Raw genomic sequence first — 21140 nt, 5'->3', positions numbered from 1 at the left:
CGAGTAGGTCCTGGCCCTCTGACAGGTTTTTCTGTGCGGCTCCGTCCACGTAGTTAGAAAAGTGTAGAGGTGCACAGTGCGGAAATTTTCTGCATGAGAAGGGCTGCTCGAGGGGGCATAGCTGCTAAAATGATGTAATTTTTCTGCACGGAGCCGCACGGATCTCGCACACAGTATATATTCTTGACTTTCCTTGTTCTTTTTATACAGATTGATCCAGACCAGAGTTCCTTGTTGGGTGACCAACACACCTTTACAGGGACCATGGTGAAGTATTTTGTTTTTGTGCATGCTTCAGATAATAATGGCTATGTGTCCTGAGTGCAGTCTGCAGACTTTCCATTGATTTTCACTTGTCAACAGCAGTGTTTTCCAGGAAGCACTTATGTCACTTGCAGTGTCAAAAGTCCTCTAAGGTTGCTGGCTAAGCAGGGCTGCTTTCAGTTTCTGCTGCAGAAATGTGTTGTTGCATCATGACATGACCAACTAGACTGAATGCTTTTCCTTTTTGAACCATGTGTGTATGTGTGAGTTTGCTTCATTCTTGGCATGCTGTTGTGTAGTAGCTGCCCCCTGGCTGGCCTCAGTATGATGCTCCTACAGCCGTGGCAACTGTGTGTATCAGCTCTGTTCATGCTGAGCCAGCATCCCACAGGATGTGCCACTGCTGTCTGTTGTCTGCCTTCTCTTTTTAACCACCTTAATCTGTCTTTGTGCGATGTTCGGTCTGAGCTCTGCTCCTGATCAAACACAGGCCACAGAGTGCTGTCAATTTCTGTCAGCACAAGGCTAGACCTTTTTTTTTTTCCACTCACTTGCCCTTGAGCAAAAATCCTAGACTCTGCTTGTATATCCATGCCTCACATTCCCCACTGATATGCTTCCTCTGTGAAATATGTTCATATTGGATAAGACTGCTACTAACCTCAAACATTTGGCTCTCACGGAAGCCTACGGACTTGTGGTAAAAACTGCATTCAAATAAATAATGTTCACAACTTGATTCATCCAAATCAAATATTGGATGTAGACTTTTGGATCTTTGCAGGATATTCTGTAAATTAATTGCTATTTCTGTTTATAGAGCTCTGTATGTTGCTTTCATCTGTTATACCATGGCTTGTTGTACAATGGGTGATTATAGTAAATGACTTTTGGTTGCACATTAGAATGTGGATGGGAAGAAGAACATAGCCACACAAAGCAGCATAAATGCAGCACTGTCAGGTCGGTTTTAAATCAACTGTCTGTCACAACAGGGGTTGTGACACTACAGCCATTTCCAAATAATGTGAAAGCCAGGAAGATGATGCAGTGAGGGAGAATTGAGCAGGAGGCGTAGCACTCTTTTTGCCCCTGCAGTACTACTAAGGTGGCCTTGAGCAAGCCCTTTAACTCCCCAAACCCACCCTCAGAATTCCTTTAGACCAGCTCAGTGGTCAAAGTTGTGAATGCATGTGTAGTATGCAAGAGTGTGTGACAGTAGCAGGGTGATAAATGAGAAAGTCCTCAGCCAGCCATGCCTTCACAAATGCTTCACTAGCCACAGTGAAATTAAAGAGAAATATGTGTGTGAAAGAAGGTTGTTGTTGTTAAAGCCTATACTAGTTCAGTAAAGAATTAACAGGCTTTCTCTCTGCAGGAGGAGGAGGGGCAGCAGAGCCTGGAGTGTATCCAGGCCAATCAAATCTTCCCCAAGAAGTCCCCTGTCCTGGAGGAGGAAAACATGCAGGTAAGCAAGCCACTGCCCTCTCTACTTATCATGTGCTTTAAAAAAAGAAAAAGAAAGTTATGTGTAAATATGTGGTTGAGTCTCTTCTCTGTAATCAGTTACATAACCACCATAACACGTGACTTAAGCTATCTTTCAGTTTAGCCTTTCTGGAAATAAAAGGCTTATTTGGCTTTCTCTGTTGAGGAAAGAAAATCATTATGAAGAAATTCTTCAATATTATTGTATGTTTTACTCTGAGAAGCACATTGTTGATTTTATTGTTGGCCATTTAGTCACTTGAGCTATTTTTCTATGTCTTGTATTTACATTTCTCTGCTTTTTCTTATTGCTGGTGTGTCTTTCAGTACACTGGTTGTTGGTCTTAAACATGGCATTTACTTTCTGAAAAAAGATGAAGTTGAAATTTAAAGAGTTAACATATTTACATCGTATGTGCCAGATTTGCTGTCTCTCCCACTCATGCTGCCCATTTTCACCCAATAGCTGCTCTTCCCGCTTTCCCCCATCCTGTGCTCATATGTGTACAGGGCATGCTGGAATAATGTTGTGTGGATTGGTCTGTACCGTTTTGTTTAGTCAGTACACATGCAGAAGGGACAGCTAGTAGTATTCACTGATTTTGAAAAAATACTGGGTTGAAATGCCAAGCTCAACCTTTGAAAGTTGAGGCTGTTTTACTTTAATTGGTCTGGGTTGTACTGTACTGAAATGAGTTTACTGTACACAGAAAGTGACTAATTTATGCTTGCTATGCACATTTTTTTGTACATAGCAAGCATGATCACAAAGTCAGAAATGGAAAAAAGTAATAAAATTCCTTCTGAAGTAAAAAAGGTCAACTTTGTGATACAAATTTCACAATAGTTGTGGTAAACCTATCTAGTGATATAATCAATTTTAATATCATAATGATGTCATTCTGTACATATGTCATCATTTCTGGTGATCTGTGTACGTCTTCAGTTTAGTATGTTTTATCTCCTGCTGTTGCTAGGTGCCCTTTCCTGAGCTGCATGGGGAGTTCACAGAGTATGTGGGGAGAGCAGAGGACGCCATCATCGCAATGTCCAACTACCGCCTACACATAAAGTTCAAAGAGTCTGTTGTCAACGTAAGTATCTTTGATAAGTGACCAGTGAACTTCAAGGTTGCAGATGCGATTAGAGAATATGTTTCACACAGCTCAAAATATCAGCAGAATGAACTGCATTGTCACTGTTGAAGACTGTGTGAAGGTGTGTATTATTGTTTTGTGAATGGACAGAGCTAGGACCAGGCCATTCAAACTTGATCTCCACTGGCAGCAGTGCCACGTGACTCTTCATCACCTCTGTTTCTACACTTGCCTGTCCGCTCCGCTTTCTCTCTGCACTTGTCGTTGCCATGGTTGCAGTGGCTCCAGAGGGGATGCACAACAGTTAGGCTCTCTCTCTCTCTCTCTCTCTCTCTCTCTCTTTTTCTCTCTCTCTCTTGTTCGCTCGCTCGCTCGCTCTCTTTCACCATGGTAAGAGAGAGACTAGCTTTGTTACTGAAGTGTAGTGCCTTCCAAAAAAACCCACCCACACACAACCTTATTTACAAACTCAAATATGTTCACTGTACTGTGTTTTCCTATTTAAAACCAGTTTTTTTTTATTGTTGCTACTCAAGTGGCTTCTTAAATTTTGAGAAGTGTGATTTATTACAAGCTCACACACATAAACAAAAACATATATATCTTTACATTTGTGCAGTTTGTTCTGTATCTAGTAGATTCCAGTGCTGCTCAAGGCGTAAGTTAATGGTCCTGGAATCTTTTTTTTCCTGAAACTGTATGCTATTTTGCTGTGCCGTAGAATATCTCAAACCTATTTACATGAAAATCTTGATCATGAATATTTTTTGCTCTCAACTTAAGTATTTGCCATCATTTGATAAGGAAATAATTCTCTCTAGGTGCCTTAGGAAAACCATATGCTATGTTCAGATACTAAGCTGCTCTGCTGCTGACATTTGAGAGCGACTAAGTTTTGCAATAACAAATCATGTGCTGCAGAGAAAGCTTTTTGTTGTTTCACTTCCTGCTCTTGAAAAGGTCTAATCATCTATGACAAAATGTGAAAATAACATTCATTAATTATTTTTAAAGGATTGAAATGGCTAGTCATATTATATTTTTTCCTTATTGTCACAAAAACCAACAATGCAATGATCCTATGAACACAAATTGTATTTTTCAATAGCTATTGAAAGATATCTGTGAGGCAACTCACTGCACTGGTTAACATGTTCTTTCAGCATAATGAACATAGTCATTGTAGTGCATTTGAAGTCAATCCTACACTGCTCTGCAGTTCAAGATACATACTAGAGCTTCAGAACCATCACTGGAAATGTTTTCAAATACATGCTTTATGTGTTCTCTATATATTTAGTTCTTAAAGCAAAAATGTATTTGGTATTTGTCTTCATTAGTTATGAATAGGCTTGAAGCTTAGAGAAGACTTCAGAAAGGATAGTTTTGGAGATGCTGTAGACCAGTGGTTCCCAACCTGTTTGGCTTGGAATGTTGGTATTCATTGAGATTCTTTATGAAACAGACGTAAAGCATTTGTCAGGGTGAAAATTGTATCTCCTAAAACAGTGTTTTAAAACATGTTGGCCTAGATGTAAATGTTGAGAGTAGGGCTGCAACTAACGATTATTTTAATAATCGATTAATCAGCCGTCAACACATTTTTAATTTCTGCCGCTTTATTCAGAAAGAGAAGATTTGGACTGACAGAGCAAATAAGATCATCGTAGCGAAGCCTTCGTCTTCAACCATCGACAGAGGCCTCATGTCAGTGACCATCATGTTGAGGATGCTCTCAGTCAGGACAGCTGCTTGCTGTGGTGGACATGATGTCTTGCTCATCATGAAGCCTGTCATTTTTTGCTGTTCATGAAATGAGAAAGATAGTATGAGTATGTATTACAGCACAATTTACAACAACTCAGTAATTATCTTTTTTTATTTGCAGTATTAGGTTAAGGCAGTGTTTCTCAAATAGTGGGGCGCGCCCCCCTAGGGGGGCGCAGAGGCATGTCGGGGGTGCGCGGGCGACTGGGAGGAAAAGGTCCTTCAACACGGAACTACTTAGCTGAACTATTGTTTTAACGTCGGCCTGTTTTTCGCAACGTACAACAATACTGAAATTGTGCTGACCCCATAGACTGTATATGCCATAGATATAAAAAAATAATAATAATAATGATCTTCTGTATATACCTATGGTATATGCACTGGCCGTTCAGACTCCGAAGTACAGACTCCTGAGAACGGGAGAACACATCGTTAATGTGCAGTCGGAACACCAGCGTACTTGATCACGTCACATACTCGGCTCATGTCCTCCGATTATTTTTACCAGCAATGTCAAACATACGGCCTGTGGGCCCACCAGACGGTCCATTTCGGCCCGCGGGCCGACTTTACAAATGATAAAAATTACAACATTAACTGTAAATTGTAAATCTGTAAAACTGTAAATTTAAAATAATTTCTAGAACTTGACAAGTTGTTCTGATCATGAAGTGAAATACTAGATTGTTCAGTTCCAGATACCTGTGACTGAATGTTTTGTATTTTTGTAGATAAACTGTTATCTGGCAGTTACAATGCATGTGTAAATGATGAACTGAGGCATAATAGGCTACTGTTGAAATTGAACTTGTTTTCCTTAAGAAATTTCAGGTTCATAATATTTTGTAAAAGATAGTTCATTAAATGTGAACATTTTCAGAATGTACTTTTTTTGAACTAAAACAAAGGGGAAAGTTGGAGTTGTGGTTATTTATAGGTTATTATGCTGTGATTTTACTGGTAGGGCCCACTGGAGATCAAATTGGGGTTTATGTGGTCCCTGGACTAAACTGAGTTTGACACCCCTGATCTTTACTGTGAAAAACAACAAAATGGAATCAGATAAAATAGCACAGCCCTGCATATTCATGTTTTCACAGTTTATATATATATATATATATATATATATATATATATATATATATATATATATATATATGTATATATATATATATATATATATATATATATATATATATATATATATATATATATATATATATATATATATATATATACGCACAAAGTTATTGGGGGGGCACGAAAGTTTTTTGTCCTCCGAAGGGGGGCCTGACAGAAAAAATTTGAGAACCACTGGGTTAAGGCAAGTAAGTAGTCCAAAGAGCAAAACATAAAGTACGCACGCACACACATACACGCACACACATATAGATAGATAGATAGATAGATAGATAGATAGATAGATAGATAGATAGATAGATAGATAGATAGATAGATAGATAGATAGATAGGACAAGCACCATAAAAAATACTAAATAAGTTACTTTAACCCCTGTTTGGTCTAAATGCAGTTCATCCTGCCTCACTCTAACACAGACCAGTGTCTTCACTCAGACTTTGTGAGAAAATTAAAACTTGAGGCTTCATTTTTAAATTATTATCACCATTGTGGGCAAGTTACGTTTATTTATAAAGCATATTCAAACCCTGCATAAGCTGATTAAAGTGAAATAAAAAGTTTCACACGTACGCACACACACACACACACACACACACACACACACACACACACACACACACACACACACACACACACACACACACACACACGCACACACACACACTGTACATTATGTTGCATGTTATTTTGCACGTTCGTTTCCCTTTTTGTCTTGAATGCAACATGTGTAACTCACAATTTGAACAAAATGATTCAATATTTGTGCAATATGTCTCAAAATTATTCTAAAATACTGTTAGAATATCCACAATTAGTCAAACCTTGCCCAAATAGACTCAAAACTGTTCAGAAGGACTCAAAATTTGTCCAAAATTTCTCAAAGCTGTTGACCAAATGACAAAAAACTCTAAATTTTCCCAAAACAACTAAAAATGTGTCCAAAAAAAATGTGACTCAATATTTGTCCAAAACAAGCCAAATCTTGTCCAAATAAACTCAAATCTGTTCAGGATATCTCGAAAAAATTGTACAAAATGACTCAATATTTGTCCAAAATGTCTCAAAACTGTTTCATACTACCCCCCAAAAATCTAAAGTGCCTCAAAATTTGACAAAAACTACTCAAAACATGTCCAAGTGACTCAAGAAAAGTCAAGAATGACTCAAAACGTGCAAAATGACATACAAACTGTCTAAAAATGATGAGGACTTGTGTCTCTTTACATTAACTTGTGTTCATTCCTAGTAGAAACACAACTTTAACACAAACTAACCCAAAACTAAAATGGACAATTTTATTTTCAGGTCCAATAATCACCTTTAAGTTTTTTTTTAAATTATTATTTTTATTTAAAATATTTATTTTGCATGTGTTGATCTACACACAATGATGACTAAACCATGAGAGAGGTGTGTGTGTGTGTGTGTGTGTGTGTGTGTGTGTGTGTGTGTGTGTGTGTGTGTGTGTGCGTTTGTATTTATATCTCGATGGGGTCCACAACCTGACAAATCACTCACGCCGTGGGGTCCAATTTTTCCCGTGGGGCCCAAAACCGGGGCCCCACAGGCACAAGCATTGCAATCAATAGAAAATGGCCTCCTGACATGCCTGGTGCGATTTTCTTGAAAAAAAAAAATGGACCCCATGGAGTCTGACTTCACACAAAGTGTGTGTCGGACAGCGTCCCCAGTGGTCATTGGTGGGTACTGCAGTGTGTAAATTTGCATCCGTGGGGTCCATTAACGGAGAGTGTGTGTAAGTGTGTGTGACAAAAAAATTCATATTTCATACAGATTTATGCATTTTCAAGTGATTAAACTCGAATGTTATTGAATTACTTTGCCTAAAATCAATTCAGGAATCAATTTAATCACTATAGCATCCTGTCAAAGCAGTCAATTTGTTTTATTTGCAGTATGTATATGTAAATATAAATACATATTTTCATATAAATATTGTCATAGTGATTTTAGGATCTTCTCACTATCCAATGTTAGGATGGTTGTTGTGCTGTTCCACTGCAATGTGTTCGGTCAGAAACACGAGGAGATGCCACTGTAGTTTGACGTCTTTATTGAGCACTGCCTCACATATAACACATTCCATGCATATTCTGTGCAGCTCTGTATCTCCCACAGCTTCAGTCTCCTCTCCACTACAGTCAGATACACTACCAATAGCCGTAACATCCTATTGGCTGTTGGCTGAGGTGACATGAGGGGTGAGCATGTCACTCACATGGGAGAGAGGATGCAACCTGGCTCACAAGAACTGCAATGAATCCTTTTTACAAATATAATGAATGTACTAGTTAAAGGCAAACTGTGAATGTCATACCTCAAGAAAGTCCTGAGGGAATTTCTTCACATTTATGCCACACCTCAAGAATTTAAACATCCACTTAGACTTGGACATTAACTGATTCGATTTTGAAGGTCAAAGGTCAAATGATGTCAAAACATGTTTTTGTCTATGACTCAAGAATTCACATTAATTATGACAAAGCGTCAAACAAAACCAACTGAGATAAAATTATTAAGTGATGACATGTATCCAAGGTATAACACTGAAGGTCAAAGGTCAGGCTCATTCCTAATAGTCAGATATTTCAAGAAAGGCTTGAGAGAATTCTTTCAAATTTGGCATAAATGTTGACATAGACTCAAGGATGAACTGAGTAGATTTTGATGGTCAAAGGTCAAGGTCACTGTGACCTAACAAAACATGTTTTTGGCTTTGTTTTATGAGATCACGTCAAATTAATTTGTTAATGATGACAAAACACACAAATGTCTGAAAGATTAAAGGTCAACAACAGAACACTGTCTCACAAAAATGCTATTTATGTCAGTTTATGGCCAACATCTCTCATGTTCCTATATCAGTTGACATGAGTGATGTCTATTTCTAAGCCTGTTCTCCTGTCTAATGCCTGATCTTCAGCTGACAGTGCCTGCTAACATGCTCCTGACACACCTGCAGCTCATCCTCACTAACTGCCACTCCCAACACCTGCAGTTTAAAGACCAATCTCTCCCTCCGCTCTCCACCAGTTTATTGTAAATCCACTCATGCTATCTGTTCAGTTTCTTTTCCTCGTGTGTTTCTTTCTGCTTGTAGCCCTGCTATTACCTCCAGTTCTGTAAATCCTCACTCAGACTGCTTCCCCATCACACCCCAGTGTTAGGATGACTGTTTTACAGTTGGATAAAACAGGAGGCTTGAGGCGAGATAAGATGCAGGTCAACCTGGCATTTGTTCACCAACATTCACATTAAAAGAACACAAATAGCAAAGGTGGTTAACTGGTGTGTTGTGTCGCTCCTTTCCTCTCTCCTCGCTCTCACTCAACTGCCAGTCTTTTATAGGCATCCCCCTAATCAGCCCCTCAGGCCTACCAACATAAGGGTTAACCAAAATAATCAAACACAAGAATTTCCCAAAAACGCAATGTCTTTAATTTTAACTATAATAACAAACATTAAAACTGGATATCCATTTCCGAAAAACGACTACCAACATCCTCATCAAGCAATACATTTATTTTATCACCTGAAGAGATTTCTTCTCACCCTCTCCTCACCTACACTTGGTTCCTCCCGGAACCTTTAAAAAGATGTTCCAGCCCATGGGGACTCTTTGGCTGGAACACCTGCAGTGACAAAAGACAGGTGAGTCATGTCACACTTTTCAATTTATGGATTATCAAAACAATGCCCCACACCCACTTCTACAGGCATTCAGTTATAAATGAAGTCCAATCAATTAATCCTTGTACTCAAACTGTTGCTTTCTGCCTTGTAGGCCTCAGCAGGGTTTTCACCCAATGTTGCAAGGAGAAGCCACCAAACAGCACATGGCTGCACATGGCAGCACATGCCAGCCTCAAACCCACACTCATTAAATCCATAAGACACAGTCATTGTTTTGTGTCTTATTGTATCTTGAATGTGAATTCCATATAGGTAATGAAGCTACCTTCATTAGACCCAGTTTTCCTCCCTGGATTTTGCCCACTGCCCCATCTCCTACTAAGCTCTGCTTTCCCTCAGTTATAGTTTTTGGTTTTTGTAATTAACTCTAAACCTGCATCCGTCTCTGTGTCTCCTTTGGGAATACATAATATCAATATCTACAAACTGAATTCGCAGTAAACAGAAAATCTGCCCTCTGTGCCCTTCTCCTCCCTGACTGAGTATTCAGTATTTGTACAATGTCACTGCTTGTCTGTCAACAATAGTCACCTACAGTGTATATCAAAGTACGTCAAAGGAAAAGGTGAATCACTCAAAAAACTAAGCTGGGAGATTTAAAAAAGCAATTGGATATATCCTGGCCTTTTCCTTTACTTATTTTTAAACTTTTACACTGATTCATTAACTGTACCACTTTAACAGGGCTCTGCTTGAGTCACACTTGTAACTGTCTGAACAACAGCAATGATTCTGTTGCCTTTTGACCAATTTCTTAGTCTGATGTGATGTTGGAGGCCATAGTTATGCCCTGTTTCCCACATATTTCCTATATGTTTGCAGACTGACTCAGACTCAGTCCCATCCTTCATTTCTATCACAGCTGATCATCATCTGATTAACCATGCCAGGATATCAGTAACTAACAGTGTTTCAGTGTGCTGTTTCAGCAGTGGAGGGACTTGAGGGCATCACATTTCTAACCATTAGCATGAGGGTCTTCTGGCTCACTTCAAGTCAGCTACCAACCTCAATTGCATGTAGCATTTACTTGTCCTTTCCTGTGCAGTAAGCGTTATGCAAGGAACCCTGAAGCATGAACATTTTTTGAGTTGTTTCTGGATTTTGCTACCAACCTAGCATAGCCTTCATCTGCCAGCTGTGGTTGCAATGGTAACTTTGCTAATGTTTACCGAAATCTGGTGTGAAGTCTTTGGTTCCTATAAAATATTGTCTAATTATGGAACATAGTGGTGGGACCTCTGCATCTTACTCACTCCATTAGATTGGGATGCTGAGCCAAACTGAAGAAATCTATTTGAAATGGCAAGATGTGCTACTTTAGCTTGAGCAGAAGCAAACTCCACAAGGACAGGGCCTAGCTGTTCAAACAGGAGTGTGGGTCATAATGTTATGGGTATGAGCATGTCAGACAATTAGGACAACCAGGAAGAAGAGCATTTCAGATTTTGAATACAATGCTCTGGTAAAAAATAACCTTGATTACAGCTAGAGTACATGACCAACTACAGACCTCTCAAAAAGGCTCCTTAAACACAAATGTGGGTTTGTTATGGAAGTTGAAATTATATGCTCAAACACATATGCACTGCTTGAATTTTATTTACCAGCTATATACGTTGTATATTTAATGCCAAAGTCATACATCATAACAGTAAACTATGAATCAATTTCAATGCTAGCTTGTACCTTGTATGTATCATCTAGCTATTCATACATGTATCCAACTGTATGTTATATGTTCCTTGTTCCCCTCCCCCCTTCTCCCCTTTCCTCTCCCTCTCTGCCTCTCTTCCTCTACCTCTACCTCTCCACCTCTACCTCTCTCTCTCTACCTCTACCTCTCCCTCTCTACCTCTACCCCTCTACCTCTCTACCTCTCTACATCTACCTCTCCCTCTCTCCCTCTACCCCTCTACCTCGCTTCCTCTACCTCTTCTGTCCCCCTCAACCCGTCCGGCCAGCAACAGATGGGTCCCCCCACATAAAGAGCCAGGTTCTGCTCAAGGATTTTTTCCCTGTTAAAAGGGAGTTTTTTCTTGCCACTGCCCCATTAGGACTGCTCTGGGGGTTCAGGCATATGGTTTCTGTAAAGCGTCTTGATACAATTTGACCTGTAATTTGCGCTATATGAATAAAACTGAATTGAAGTGAATTGAAATGGTTACGCTAATGGAGAATGACACTTTCATATCAAACACTTACTAAAAACAAGTACGCAGTCAACTAGTCTATTAAAAATACAAATGGACACACAAGCTGGGCATATTGATGAAGGTTATAGAAGTAAGAAATCTTTTCTCCAACCACAAATATGAAAATGGCAAATAGCAGAACATGTCCTTTACCAAAGAGACAATAAGCAGTGTACTGGTGTACTCCATTTGATTGCGAGATTTAAATGAAGCAACCAGAAAATTAGTTTGCACAATAGTTAGCAGGTCTTCAATCAAAAGACAAACAGAACAATCATTCTGGGAATGGCAGTGTATTGTTGTTAATTTGGGGGATTATGAACAAAGTGATGGTGTGGTGAAGAAGAACCACAAGAGGTTTATATTTTCAATAGGCCAGCTTTAACAGTTTACACTGTAAGTCAAGATGAATATCATGTAAACAAGGAGAGTCCTGACATGCCACTGGCAGAAGGGCATTCAGACATGGTAAAAAGATTGACTGGTTAATAAATTTCATCCACACCAAGTCATACATCATGCATTTACTGACATGAAAAGCCACATTAACTTTGAAGTTATGGCTATGGTTTTTACCTTTGACTGTCTTGCACAACTGGAGAAGTATAGCTTCTGTGCTGAAGTATATCTCCACTCATATTTTCAGAAAATGTTTGCATTAATCCTTCCTCTTGCAATGTTTTAAACAATGAGGTGCTTTGTGTACTGCCTTTTTGGCCAGTTGTTCGTTTTTCCACTCCATGTATGGCCATTTAATAAGTCCTGTTTGACGCGTTGAAAATACTGGTCACGTTCTGTGTGAATCTGCTTAATGCATCTCTTCATCTAACAGCTCATCCCCACTGCACTATGATCTCCTGCAATATTTAACTTGATCTGCAGATTAAACAACAGAAAATGGCCAAAAACTACATAACTAGACCCATTTTAACGTAAGTAAAGCACCAGTAATGAAGCTTTGCTAAGTTAGTGTCATAAACATCACATTTCCTGTTGCTTTCTTCATAACTGAAGTATCCCACTTGTTCCCTGATGGATCACTTTTATTGTGAAGGAATACCAACAGGAAATGTTAAGTTTTCCTTAACAGCAACTTAACACAGCTTTGCCATGTCATTACTGAGTGGAGGATGATATAGTCACCATGGGGACCACTAGACAGTAAAGGTGTGTACCAGCACCAAGTCAGAGGTAAGGGAGAAACACACACCTATAGCGGGCCCCACGCCGACCATGCCCATCCCCCATAGTCGGCATGGGGCCCGCTATAGGTGTGTGTTTCTCCCTTACCTCTGACTCGGTGCCGCAAAAGTCAGGAAGTGTGTACCAGCATCCACTCAGACATCAACTCCGCTCTGCTGTCTCTCCTCTCTGCTGTCTCTCCTCTCTGTCCTTTCCGCTGTCTCACCTCTCTGCTGTCTCTCCTCTCCGCTGTCCCTGTTGTCTCTTCTCTCTGCTGTCTCTCCTCTTCTCTGTCTCTCCTCTCATCTGTCTCTCTTCTCTGTCTCTCCTCTCTGCTGTCTCTCCTCTTCTCTGTCTCTCCTCTCCACTGTCCCTGTCGTCTCTCCTCTCTACTGTCTCGCCTCTCTGCGGTCTGTTCTCTCTGCTGTCTCTCCTCTGTCCTTTCCGCTGTCTCACCTCTCTGCTGTCTCTCCTTTTCTCTGTCTCTCCTCTCTGTTGTCTCTCCTCTCATCTGTCTCTCTTCTCTGTCTCTACTTTCTGCTGTCTCTCCTCTCTACTGTCTCTCCTCTCTGCTGTCTCTGCTGTCTCTCCTCTCTACTCTCTGCTGTCTGTCCTCTCCACTGTCTCACCTCTCCACTGTCTGTCCTCTCTCCTCTCTGCTGTCTGTCCTCTCTCCTCTCTCCTGTCTCTCCTCTCTACTGTCTCTCCTCTCTGCTGTCTCTGCTGTCTCTCCTCTCTACTCTCTCTGCTGTCTGTCCTCTCTGCTGTCTGTCCTCTCCACTGTCTCACCTCTCCGCTGTCTGGCCTCTCTCCTCTCCACTGTCTGTCCTCTCTCCTCTCTGCTGTCTGTCCTCTCTCCTCTCTCCTGTCTCTCCTCTCTACTGTCTCTCCTCTCTGCTGTCTCTGCTGTCTCTCCTCTCTACTCTCTCTGCTGTCTGTCCTCTCTGCTGTCTGTCCTCTCCACTGTCTCACCTCTCCGCTGTCTGGCCTCTCTCCTCTCCACTGTCTGTCCTCTCTCCTCTCTGCTGTCTGTCCTCTCTCCTCTCTCCTGTCTCTCCTCTCTACTGTCTCTCCTCTCTGCTGTCTCTGCTGTCTCTCCTCTCTACTCTCTCTGCTGTCTGTCCTCTCTGCTGTCTGTCCTCTCCACTGTCTCACCTCTCCGCTGTCTGGCCTCTCTCCTCTCCACTGTCTGTCCTCTCTCCTCTCTGCTGTCTGTCCTCTCTCCTCTCTCCTGTCTCTCCTCTCTACTGTCTCTCCTTTTTTCTCCTGTCTCTCCCTCTCTCCTCTCTGCTGTCTCTCCTCTTCTCCTGTCTCTCCTCTCTGCTGTCTCTCCTCTAAACCTCTGTCTCTCCTCTCTGCTGTCTCTCCTCTCTGCCGTCTCTCCTCTTCTCCTCTGTCTCTCCTCTCTACGTCTCTCCTCTTCTCCTCTCTCTCCTCTTTCTCTCCTCCTCCTCTGTCTCTCCTCTCTGCTGTCTCCTCCTGTCTCTCCTCTCTGCTGTCTCTTCTCTGTCTTTACTCTCTGCTGTCTCTCCTCTCCGCTGTCCCTGTTGTCTCACCTCTCTGCTGTCTCTCCTCTTCTCTGTCTCTCCTCTCTGTTGTCTCTCCTCTCATCTGTCTCTTCTCTGTCTCTCCTTTCTGCTGTCTCTCCTCTCTACTGTCTCTCCTCTCTGCTGTCTCTCCTCTCTACTCTCTCTACTGTCTGTCCTCTCTGCTGTCTGTCCTCTCTGCTATCTGTCCTCTCCGCTGTCTGTCCTCTCTCCTCTCTGCTGTCTCTCCTCTCTGCTGTCTCTTCTGTCTGCTGTCTGTCCTCTCCGCTGTCTCTCCTCTTTGCTGTCTCTCCTCTTCTCCTCTGTCTCTCCTCTCTGCTGTCTCTCCTTTTCTCTGTCTCTCCTCTCTGTTGTCTCTCCTCTCATCTGTCTCTCTTCTTTGTCTCTACTTTCTGCTGTTTCTCCTCTCTACTATCTCTCCTCTCTGCTGTCTCTGCTGTCTCTTCTCTCTACTCTCTCTGCTGTCTGTCCTCTCGGCTGTCTGTCCTCTCCACTGTCTCACCTCTCCGCTGTCTGTCCTCTCTCCTCTCTGTCCTCTCTGCTGTCTCTGCTGTCTCTCCTCTCTGCTGTCTCCCCTCTCTCTCTCTCTTCTGTCTCTCCTCTCCTCTGTTTCTCTTCTCTGTCTCTCCTCTCCTGTCTCTCTTCTCTGTCTCTCCTCCCTGCTGTTTCTGCTGTCTGTCCTCTCCACTGTCTCACCTCTCCACTGTCTCTCCTCTCTGCTGTCTCTCCTCTCTGCTGCCTCTTCTCTCTGCTGTCTGTCCTCTCTGCTGTCTCTCCTCTCTCTCCTTTCTGTTCTTTCCTCTCCTCTGTCTCTCTTCTCTGTCTCTCCTCTCTGCTGTCTCTCCTCTCTGCTGTCTCTCCTCTTCTCCTCTGTCTCTCCTCTTTCCTCTTCTCCTGTCTCTCCTGTCTACTGTCTCTCCTTTTTTCTCCTGTCTCTCCTCTCTACTGTCTCTCCTTTTTTCTCCTGTCTCTCCCTCTCTCCTCCTGTCTCTCCTCTCTGCTGTCTCTCCTCTCTGCCGTCTCTCCTCTTCTCCTCTGTCTCTCCTCTCTACGTCTCTCCTCTTCTCCTCTCTCTCCTCTTTCTCTCCTTCTCCTCTGTCTTTACTCTCTGCTGTCTCTCTTCTCCGATATCCCTGTTGTCTCACCTCTCTGCTGTCTCTCCTCTTCTCTGTCTCTCCTCTCTGTTGTCTCTCCTCTCATCTGTCTCTTCTCTGTCTCTCCTTTCTGCTGTCTCTCCTCTCTACTGTCTCTTCTCTCTGCTGTCTCTCCTCTCTACTCTTTCTACTGTCTGTCCTCTCTACTGTCTGTCCTCTCTGCTATCTGTCCTCTCCGCTGTCTCACCTCTCCGCTGTCTGTCCTCTCTCCTCTCTGCTGTTTCTCCTCTCTGCTGTCTGTCCTTTCCGCTGTCTCTCCTCTCTGCTGTCTCTCCTCTTCTCCTCTGTCTCTCTGCTGTCTCCTCCTCTGTCTCTCCTCTGCTGTCTCTTCTCCTCTGTCTTTACTCTCTGCTGTCTCTCCTCTCTGCTGTCTCTCCTCTTTTCTCTGTCTCTCTTCTCCTCTGTTTCTCTTCTCTGTCTCTCCTCTCCTGTCTCTCTTCTCTGTCTCTCCTCCCTGCTGTTTCTGCTGTCTGTCCTCTCCACTGTCTGTCCTCTCTCCTCTCTACAGTTCTGTGTAGCTCTGTATGCACTGATTGTGCATGTTTGGTTGACATGTTGAGGACTGAAGAGATGTTGTTACAGTACTGTAAAGCTCTGTATGGACATATATAGTACTTAAACCATCTAGTGTTGTTAAAGTACCTTTCAGTTCAGCTGTTGTTGTGAAATGGCTGACTTATCACCATGGTTACTTATGAGTAACATGGGGGACAAAATAAAATCATAGCAGATTGATTTCAGAAGCCTGTCTTTTGTTCAGTAACACTTCCTTACAGAGAAGAATGATCCTTCTAATGGTCACAGGAGATGCTGTTCTCTCTGGTTCCATCAGTGGAGACCTGAAGAACTGCTTCTCTCTGCTTCTGTGAGGCTAACAGACGTAACATGACTGAGTGGTGGTGGTGGAGTTACTAGTCCCCATGGGGGGCTACAAATCTGACTGAGGTGACTGGACCCCAGAGGGGACAAAATTTCAGGTCTAAAATTTTTGTGAGAGTGTTTGAAGTTTCAAGTGATTTTCAACCTCACAGGAATTTTTAAAAAATTTAGGAGTTAAAATGGTGTCTCTAGACCATTCAGAAAGGGTGGATCCCATGAGGAGGGTCCTGGTCAGGGGGTCTCACGGGGAAAGAAATACAAGTGTGTGTGTGTGTGTGTGTGTGTGTGTGTGTGTGTGTGTGTGTGTGTGTGTGTGTGTGTGTCATAAGAGGCCAGTTTGTGATTTCACATGATGTCACAAAGGGCTGCATTGTACATGCTCAGATTCTAAATGATGTCATCTGTGATGTCATCAGTGATGTCCCAAGGTCTATAAATTCGGAACGACGTCTGGATTCCAATCACATTCTCCTCCAGAACAACTCAGCTGACTTCAAGAGAAAACCTTGAACCGACGCATCTTAGAGGAAGAAGAACTTTCTACCATCGACAAGTGTGATTTACCGAAAGACACGAACTTTGAAGAAATGGCTGCATTGAGGCTGATTGACTATAAGACCAACTCTGAATCAGAGGATACCCTTGCAATGAACATCGATGATGAGGACAAATGTAAAATACCGGTGACCGACACTCTCGGAAAAGTGTTCTTTGTGAATCTGGACGAACCAGAACCACCGACAGAACAGACATCGGCTAAACCTCCCATTCACAAAACATCTTCCAAAGATCCATCTCCGCTGGTCCAGCCAGAACCACCAATGGATCCAGTTGACCAGACTGAGCCACCAGTGGAAACCATCACTCTCTCCAGAGAGGAGATCTTGCCAATAGTGACCAGATGCATTCAGAAGATCTCTGAGCTTCAGTGGAACATGTTAGCAACAGAGACGCTGGACGTTTCAACGGTCGCTGTTCTGATCGACGTGTTCACCAACATAATTCAGAGTCTTGCTGCCGAGACCCTGAAAATTACCCTTAAAATCCTTGAAGAGTCCAGGACTGCTGACAGCGGGCACTTCTACGTTTCCCTGGGAGACTCCCTCTTCGGCAGCATCGCCTGGGCTCTCGGTGTCCCGTCAGAAAAGTGTGAAAGTGCCGAACAGCTGACTGAGCTGGTGGAGATGGAGGTTTCAGAGAGGGTTAACTCTGCTCTGGCTCTGGCCAACAACAGTCCAGTTCTGCCTCCAGAACCTGCCGTTTACGTCAGCGGCACCAAGTTCAGCATTGAAACCCTTCGTCGGATAGTGTCTCACTCTGCCGCATGTCTGAGAAGATGTGCGGTGAGGCTGAGCAGATTGTGCTGCAGACAGCCGTACAGGTACAGTCACCTGGACGAAAGCATCGAAAGCATAAAGTCCAAAATCTCTGTTCCTTCAGTGACCAACTCTATGAAGGGCATTCTGGAGAAATGGTCCTCAGTGTCAGATGTGGTCTCAGGAGAGGCTCAGGGGGTTCCCCCGGCCCTCAGCAGCACTCCCTCGGCTGAACGTGTTGCAGCTGATATTCTGACAACTATACTCCATGACATGCACATATGTGAGTCTGGAAGTGGAGCTGCGTCTCCTAAAAAATCTCCCAGAACTCATTTTAACATGGGCCTGATCGCCAGGAAGGTCCAAAACTTTTTTTCATCGGCCGGCACCAAAATAACTGCTCGCGAAAAACAACACGGTCACTTTTCCAAGGCTGCTAAAAGGCAGTTTGAAAAAATGATTTCAGACCTGAAGAATGCCTGGAAGAAAAAAGATTCAGAGTTCCTCGTGGATCTGAAACAGAGGTCCGATCAGTCTCTGATCCAAAGCACTGACGAAGAATTAACTTTACCTGGAAGTGTTCCACAGTCTCCCAGGTTGACTCCAAGGGCAACACCTTCACCGAGCTACCTGGTCGTCACACCAACACAGTCCAGTAAAGATCAGGCTTCAGTGGAGTTTGACTCCATCGAACCTGCTCTTGACAAACTGTACGACATTTTTGACCAGACAGGCGAAGCTGGAAAACAGAGAAAAGTGCAGGAAAGACTCAACGAACAGATCAGGAAGTTAACAAGGGAACTGACTGATAAAATATACAGTCATCTGATGGTTGGTCGTACATATTACATGCCCGTCGCTCCTCCAAGAAGATGTCTGTCCGACACCGTCCTGTCCAAGATCAATAAGCCGGTGGTCGGCACTCAGCTTCCCTCTTCCCCTGAAGTCCTGTACGCCATGACAGAAGACGTCGTGGGAAAATACCTCCAAAATATCTTATTTTGTGTTCAAGAGCTGTCGCTGGAAACGGCTCACAGTGAGGCAGTGGCCGGAGCTCTAGAGGACATCTCAGAGCTCTTCATCACAATCACGACCCCACCTGAAGAACCACAGATTCCTGCAGCCCAACCGAGTCCTGGTCCAGGTCCCAGCGATGCTGCAGGTTCTGCATCAATCTGCAGGGATGATGAGGCTGTTGTTTCTACACCAGTTGTAGCCCTCAGACCCTCAGAGTCTCTCTGCAGCTTGACATCAGTGTATGAAGAGTCAGAACCAATGACCAACTTCATCGCTGCTCCTCAACCTGAGTCTAAAACATCAGATCTTCAGTCTGAGGTTGAGGCTGAAACGTCAAGTCTTCATCCTGTCATCAGCGCTCTGCTTCAGATGGTGATCACTAAATCCCTGGCCAAATCCAGAAAGCTGTTCACCATAGACGACCTCCAGGCCGTCCTGAAGCGCCTGAAAAAGCTGCCGCTGGACGACATCAAGATCCCAGGCGACGGAACAATCAAGAAGATAGACAAAATACCCAAAGCCATCGTGAAAGATCTTCACAGGGTGTTTGGCTCAGCAGACAAGCTGATGGAAGCAGCACTGACACCAGAAGATCCGTCTTTTGATCACATTGTTGTGAATATTTTTAAAAAGCATGTGAACGCGATGGCTCATCCAAAAAAGAAACCTGCAGTCGCCCGGTTCTTGTCAGCGGTGGGAAGAGCCTTCACAAGAGCCTTCAAATGATTTACAGGATGCAATCTCCACCTTTCCTCCTTGTAGTTTGAAGGAAAAAAATTAGCAGCTCAAGAAGCATCGAAAACACGTTTCCTTCAAAATGTAGGCCAACTTAGATGAACAGACCTCCTCACAGCACTCATGTGATTCACCTGAAGCCACATGAGCTCTGTGAGAAAACAAGCCAATTTGAAAGTTAGAAAACGTTAAACAAAAAATTTTATAGTAAAATAACGAAATTTTATAGTAAAATAACAAAACTAATTAAATTCATAGAAAAAAGCTAAAAAAAAAAATCAAATTTTAAAAAATAACTTGAGAAAAAAAATCAATAAATGAACTCAAAATAAAAAAACAACAAAATACATGTCGGTTTCTATCAAATGTTTTGTGCCACACGTCCTGTTATATTTTATGTAAATATTATTTTCTACTTTCACTGAGTAAATGTTTTAACCAACAACAGTCCTGATCATAATGACCAAATATTCAATCATTTTCAGGATTTTAAATACCAGTTTGGTCACATGATGCTGCGGTGGTTGTTTTTTAAAATGTGATTATTTTCAACATACTAAAGGTTTTTGTTTTATTAAATTTTCATTATCACTGTCTGGGATTTGTCAATGATTAGCAGCAACATTAATTCTGATGAAAGATTATGTTATGTCAGATCTTAAAGACAAAAATGCGTTAGAAATGTGTCCAAATAGACTCAAAACTGTTCAGAATGTCTCGAAAATTGTGCAAAATGATTCAATATTCGTCCAACATATCTCAAAACTATTCCAAAATTACCAAAAAATGTCTATAATTACTCAAAAGCATGCCCAGAACAACAACAAAAATTGCCCAAATGGACTCAAAACTAGTGCAAAATGACTTATTAGTCCAGTGTTTGTCAGAACTGTTAACAAAAGAACAAAAAAAATATCCAAAATGACTCAAAATTTGCCCCCAAACAACTCAAAACCTGTTCAAATAGAATCAAAACTGTTCAGAATAACTCGAAAATTGTGCAAAATGATTCATTTTTCCCAAACAGTCTCAAAACTATTCCAGAATTATTTTAAAATGTCCACAATCACTCAAAAATCTGCACAAGACAACTAAAAATTGTACTAATAGATTTAAAACCGAAAAACTTTTAAGTGCCGAAAATGCCAAAAAACCTGTGCAAAATGCTTGATTATTTGCACACTATGTCTCAAAACTGTTCCAAAATGATTTGAGAAATTCTCAGAAATGCTCGAAATTTGTCTAAATAGACTCAAAAGTGTTCAGGATGACTCAAAACTTGTGCAAAAATGATTCAATATTTGCCCAAAATGTCTCAAAACTATTTCCAAAATTATCAAAAAATGTCTATAATTACTCAAAAGCATGCCCAGAACAACTAAAATTGTCCTAATAGACTTAAAACTAGTGCAAATGCCACATTATTTGTGCAGTTTGTCTCAAAGCTATTCCAAAATGATTTGGAAAATGTCTGTAATTACTCGAAATTTGCCCAACTACACTCAAAACTGTTCAGAATTAATCAAAAAATTGTGCAAAATGATTCAGTATTTGTCTAAACAGTCTCTATTCCAAAATTATTTTAAAATGTCCACAATTACTCAAAAACCTACCAGAAACGAAAAAAATGTCCTAAAAGAC

General features: G+C 42.0%; 1 protein-coding gene across 5 annotated transcripts in view; it reads left to right on the top strand.

The window, feature by feature from the left end:
• mtmr3 (myotubularin related protein 3) overlaps nt 1–21140 on the top strand; it is a 46135-nt gene that overhangs the window by 3384 nt on the left and 21611 nt on the right. For all 5 annotated transcript variants that reach the window (XM_023268097.3, XM_023268096.3, XM_035947193.2 and 2 more), the window contains exons 3-5: nt 211–267; nt 1643–1732; nt 2730–2846. In XM_023268097.3, coding sequence (XP_023123865.1) covers nt 265–267; nt 1643–1732; nt 2730–2846 — 210 coding nt within the window. In that variant the 5' untranslated portion in view covers nt 211–264. The remainder of the gene's footprint in view (nt 1–210; nt 268–1642; nt 1733–2729; nt 2847–21140) is intronic.

The sequence above is a fragment of the Amphiprion ocellaris genome, chromosome 6 (genome assembly GCF_022539595.1).
Source record: "Amphiprion ocellaris isolate individual 3 ecotype Okinawa chromosome 6, ASM2253959v1, whole genome shotgun sequence".
Taxonomy (NCBI): Eukaryota; Metazoa; Chordata; class Actinopteri; family Pomacentridae; genus Amphiprion; species Amphiprion ocellaris.
This window is presented reverse-complemented; position numbering and strand designations above follow the sequence as displayed.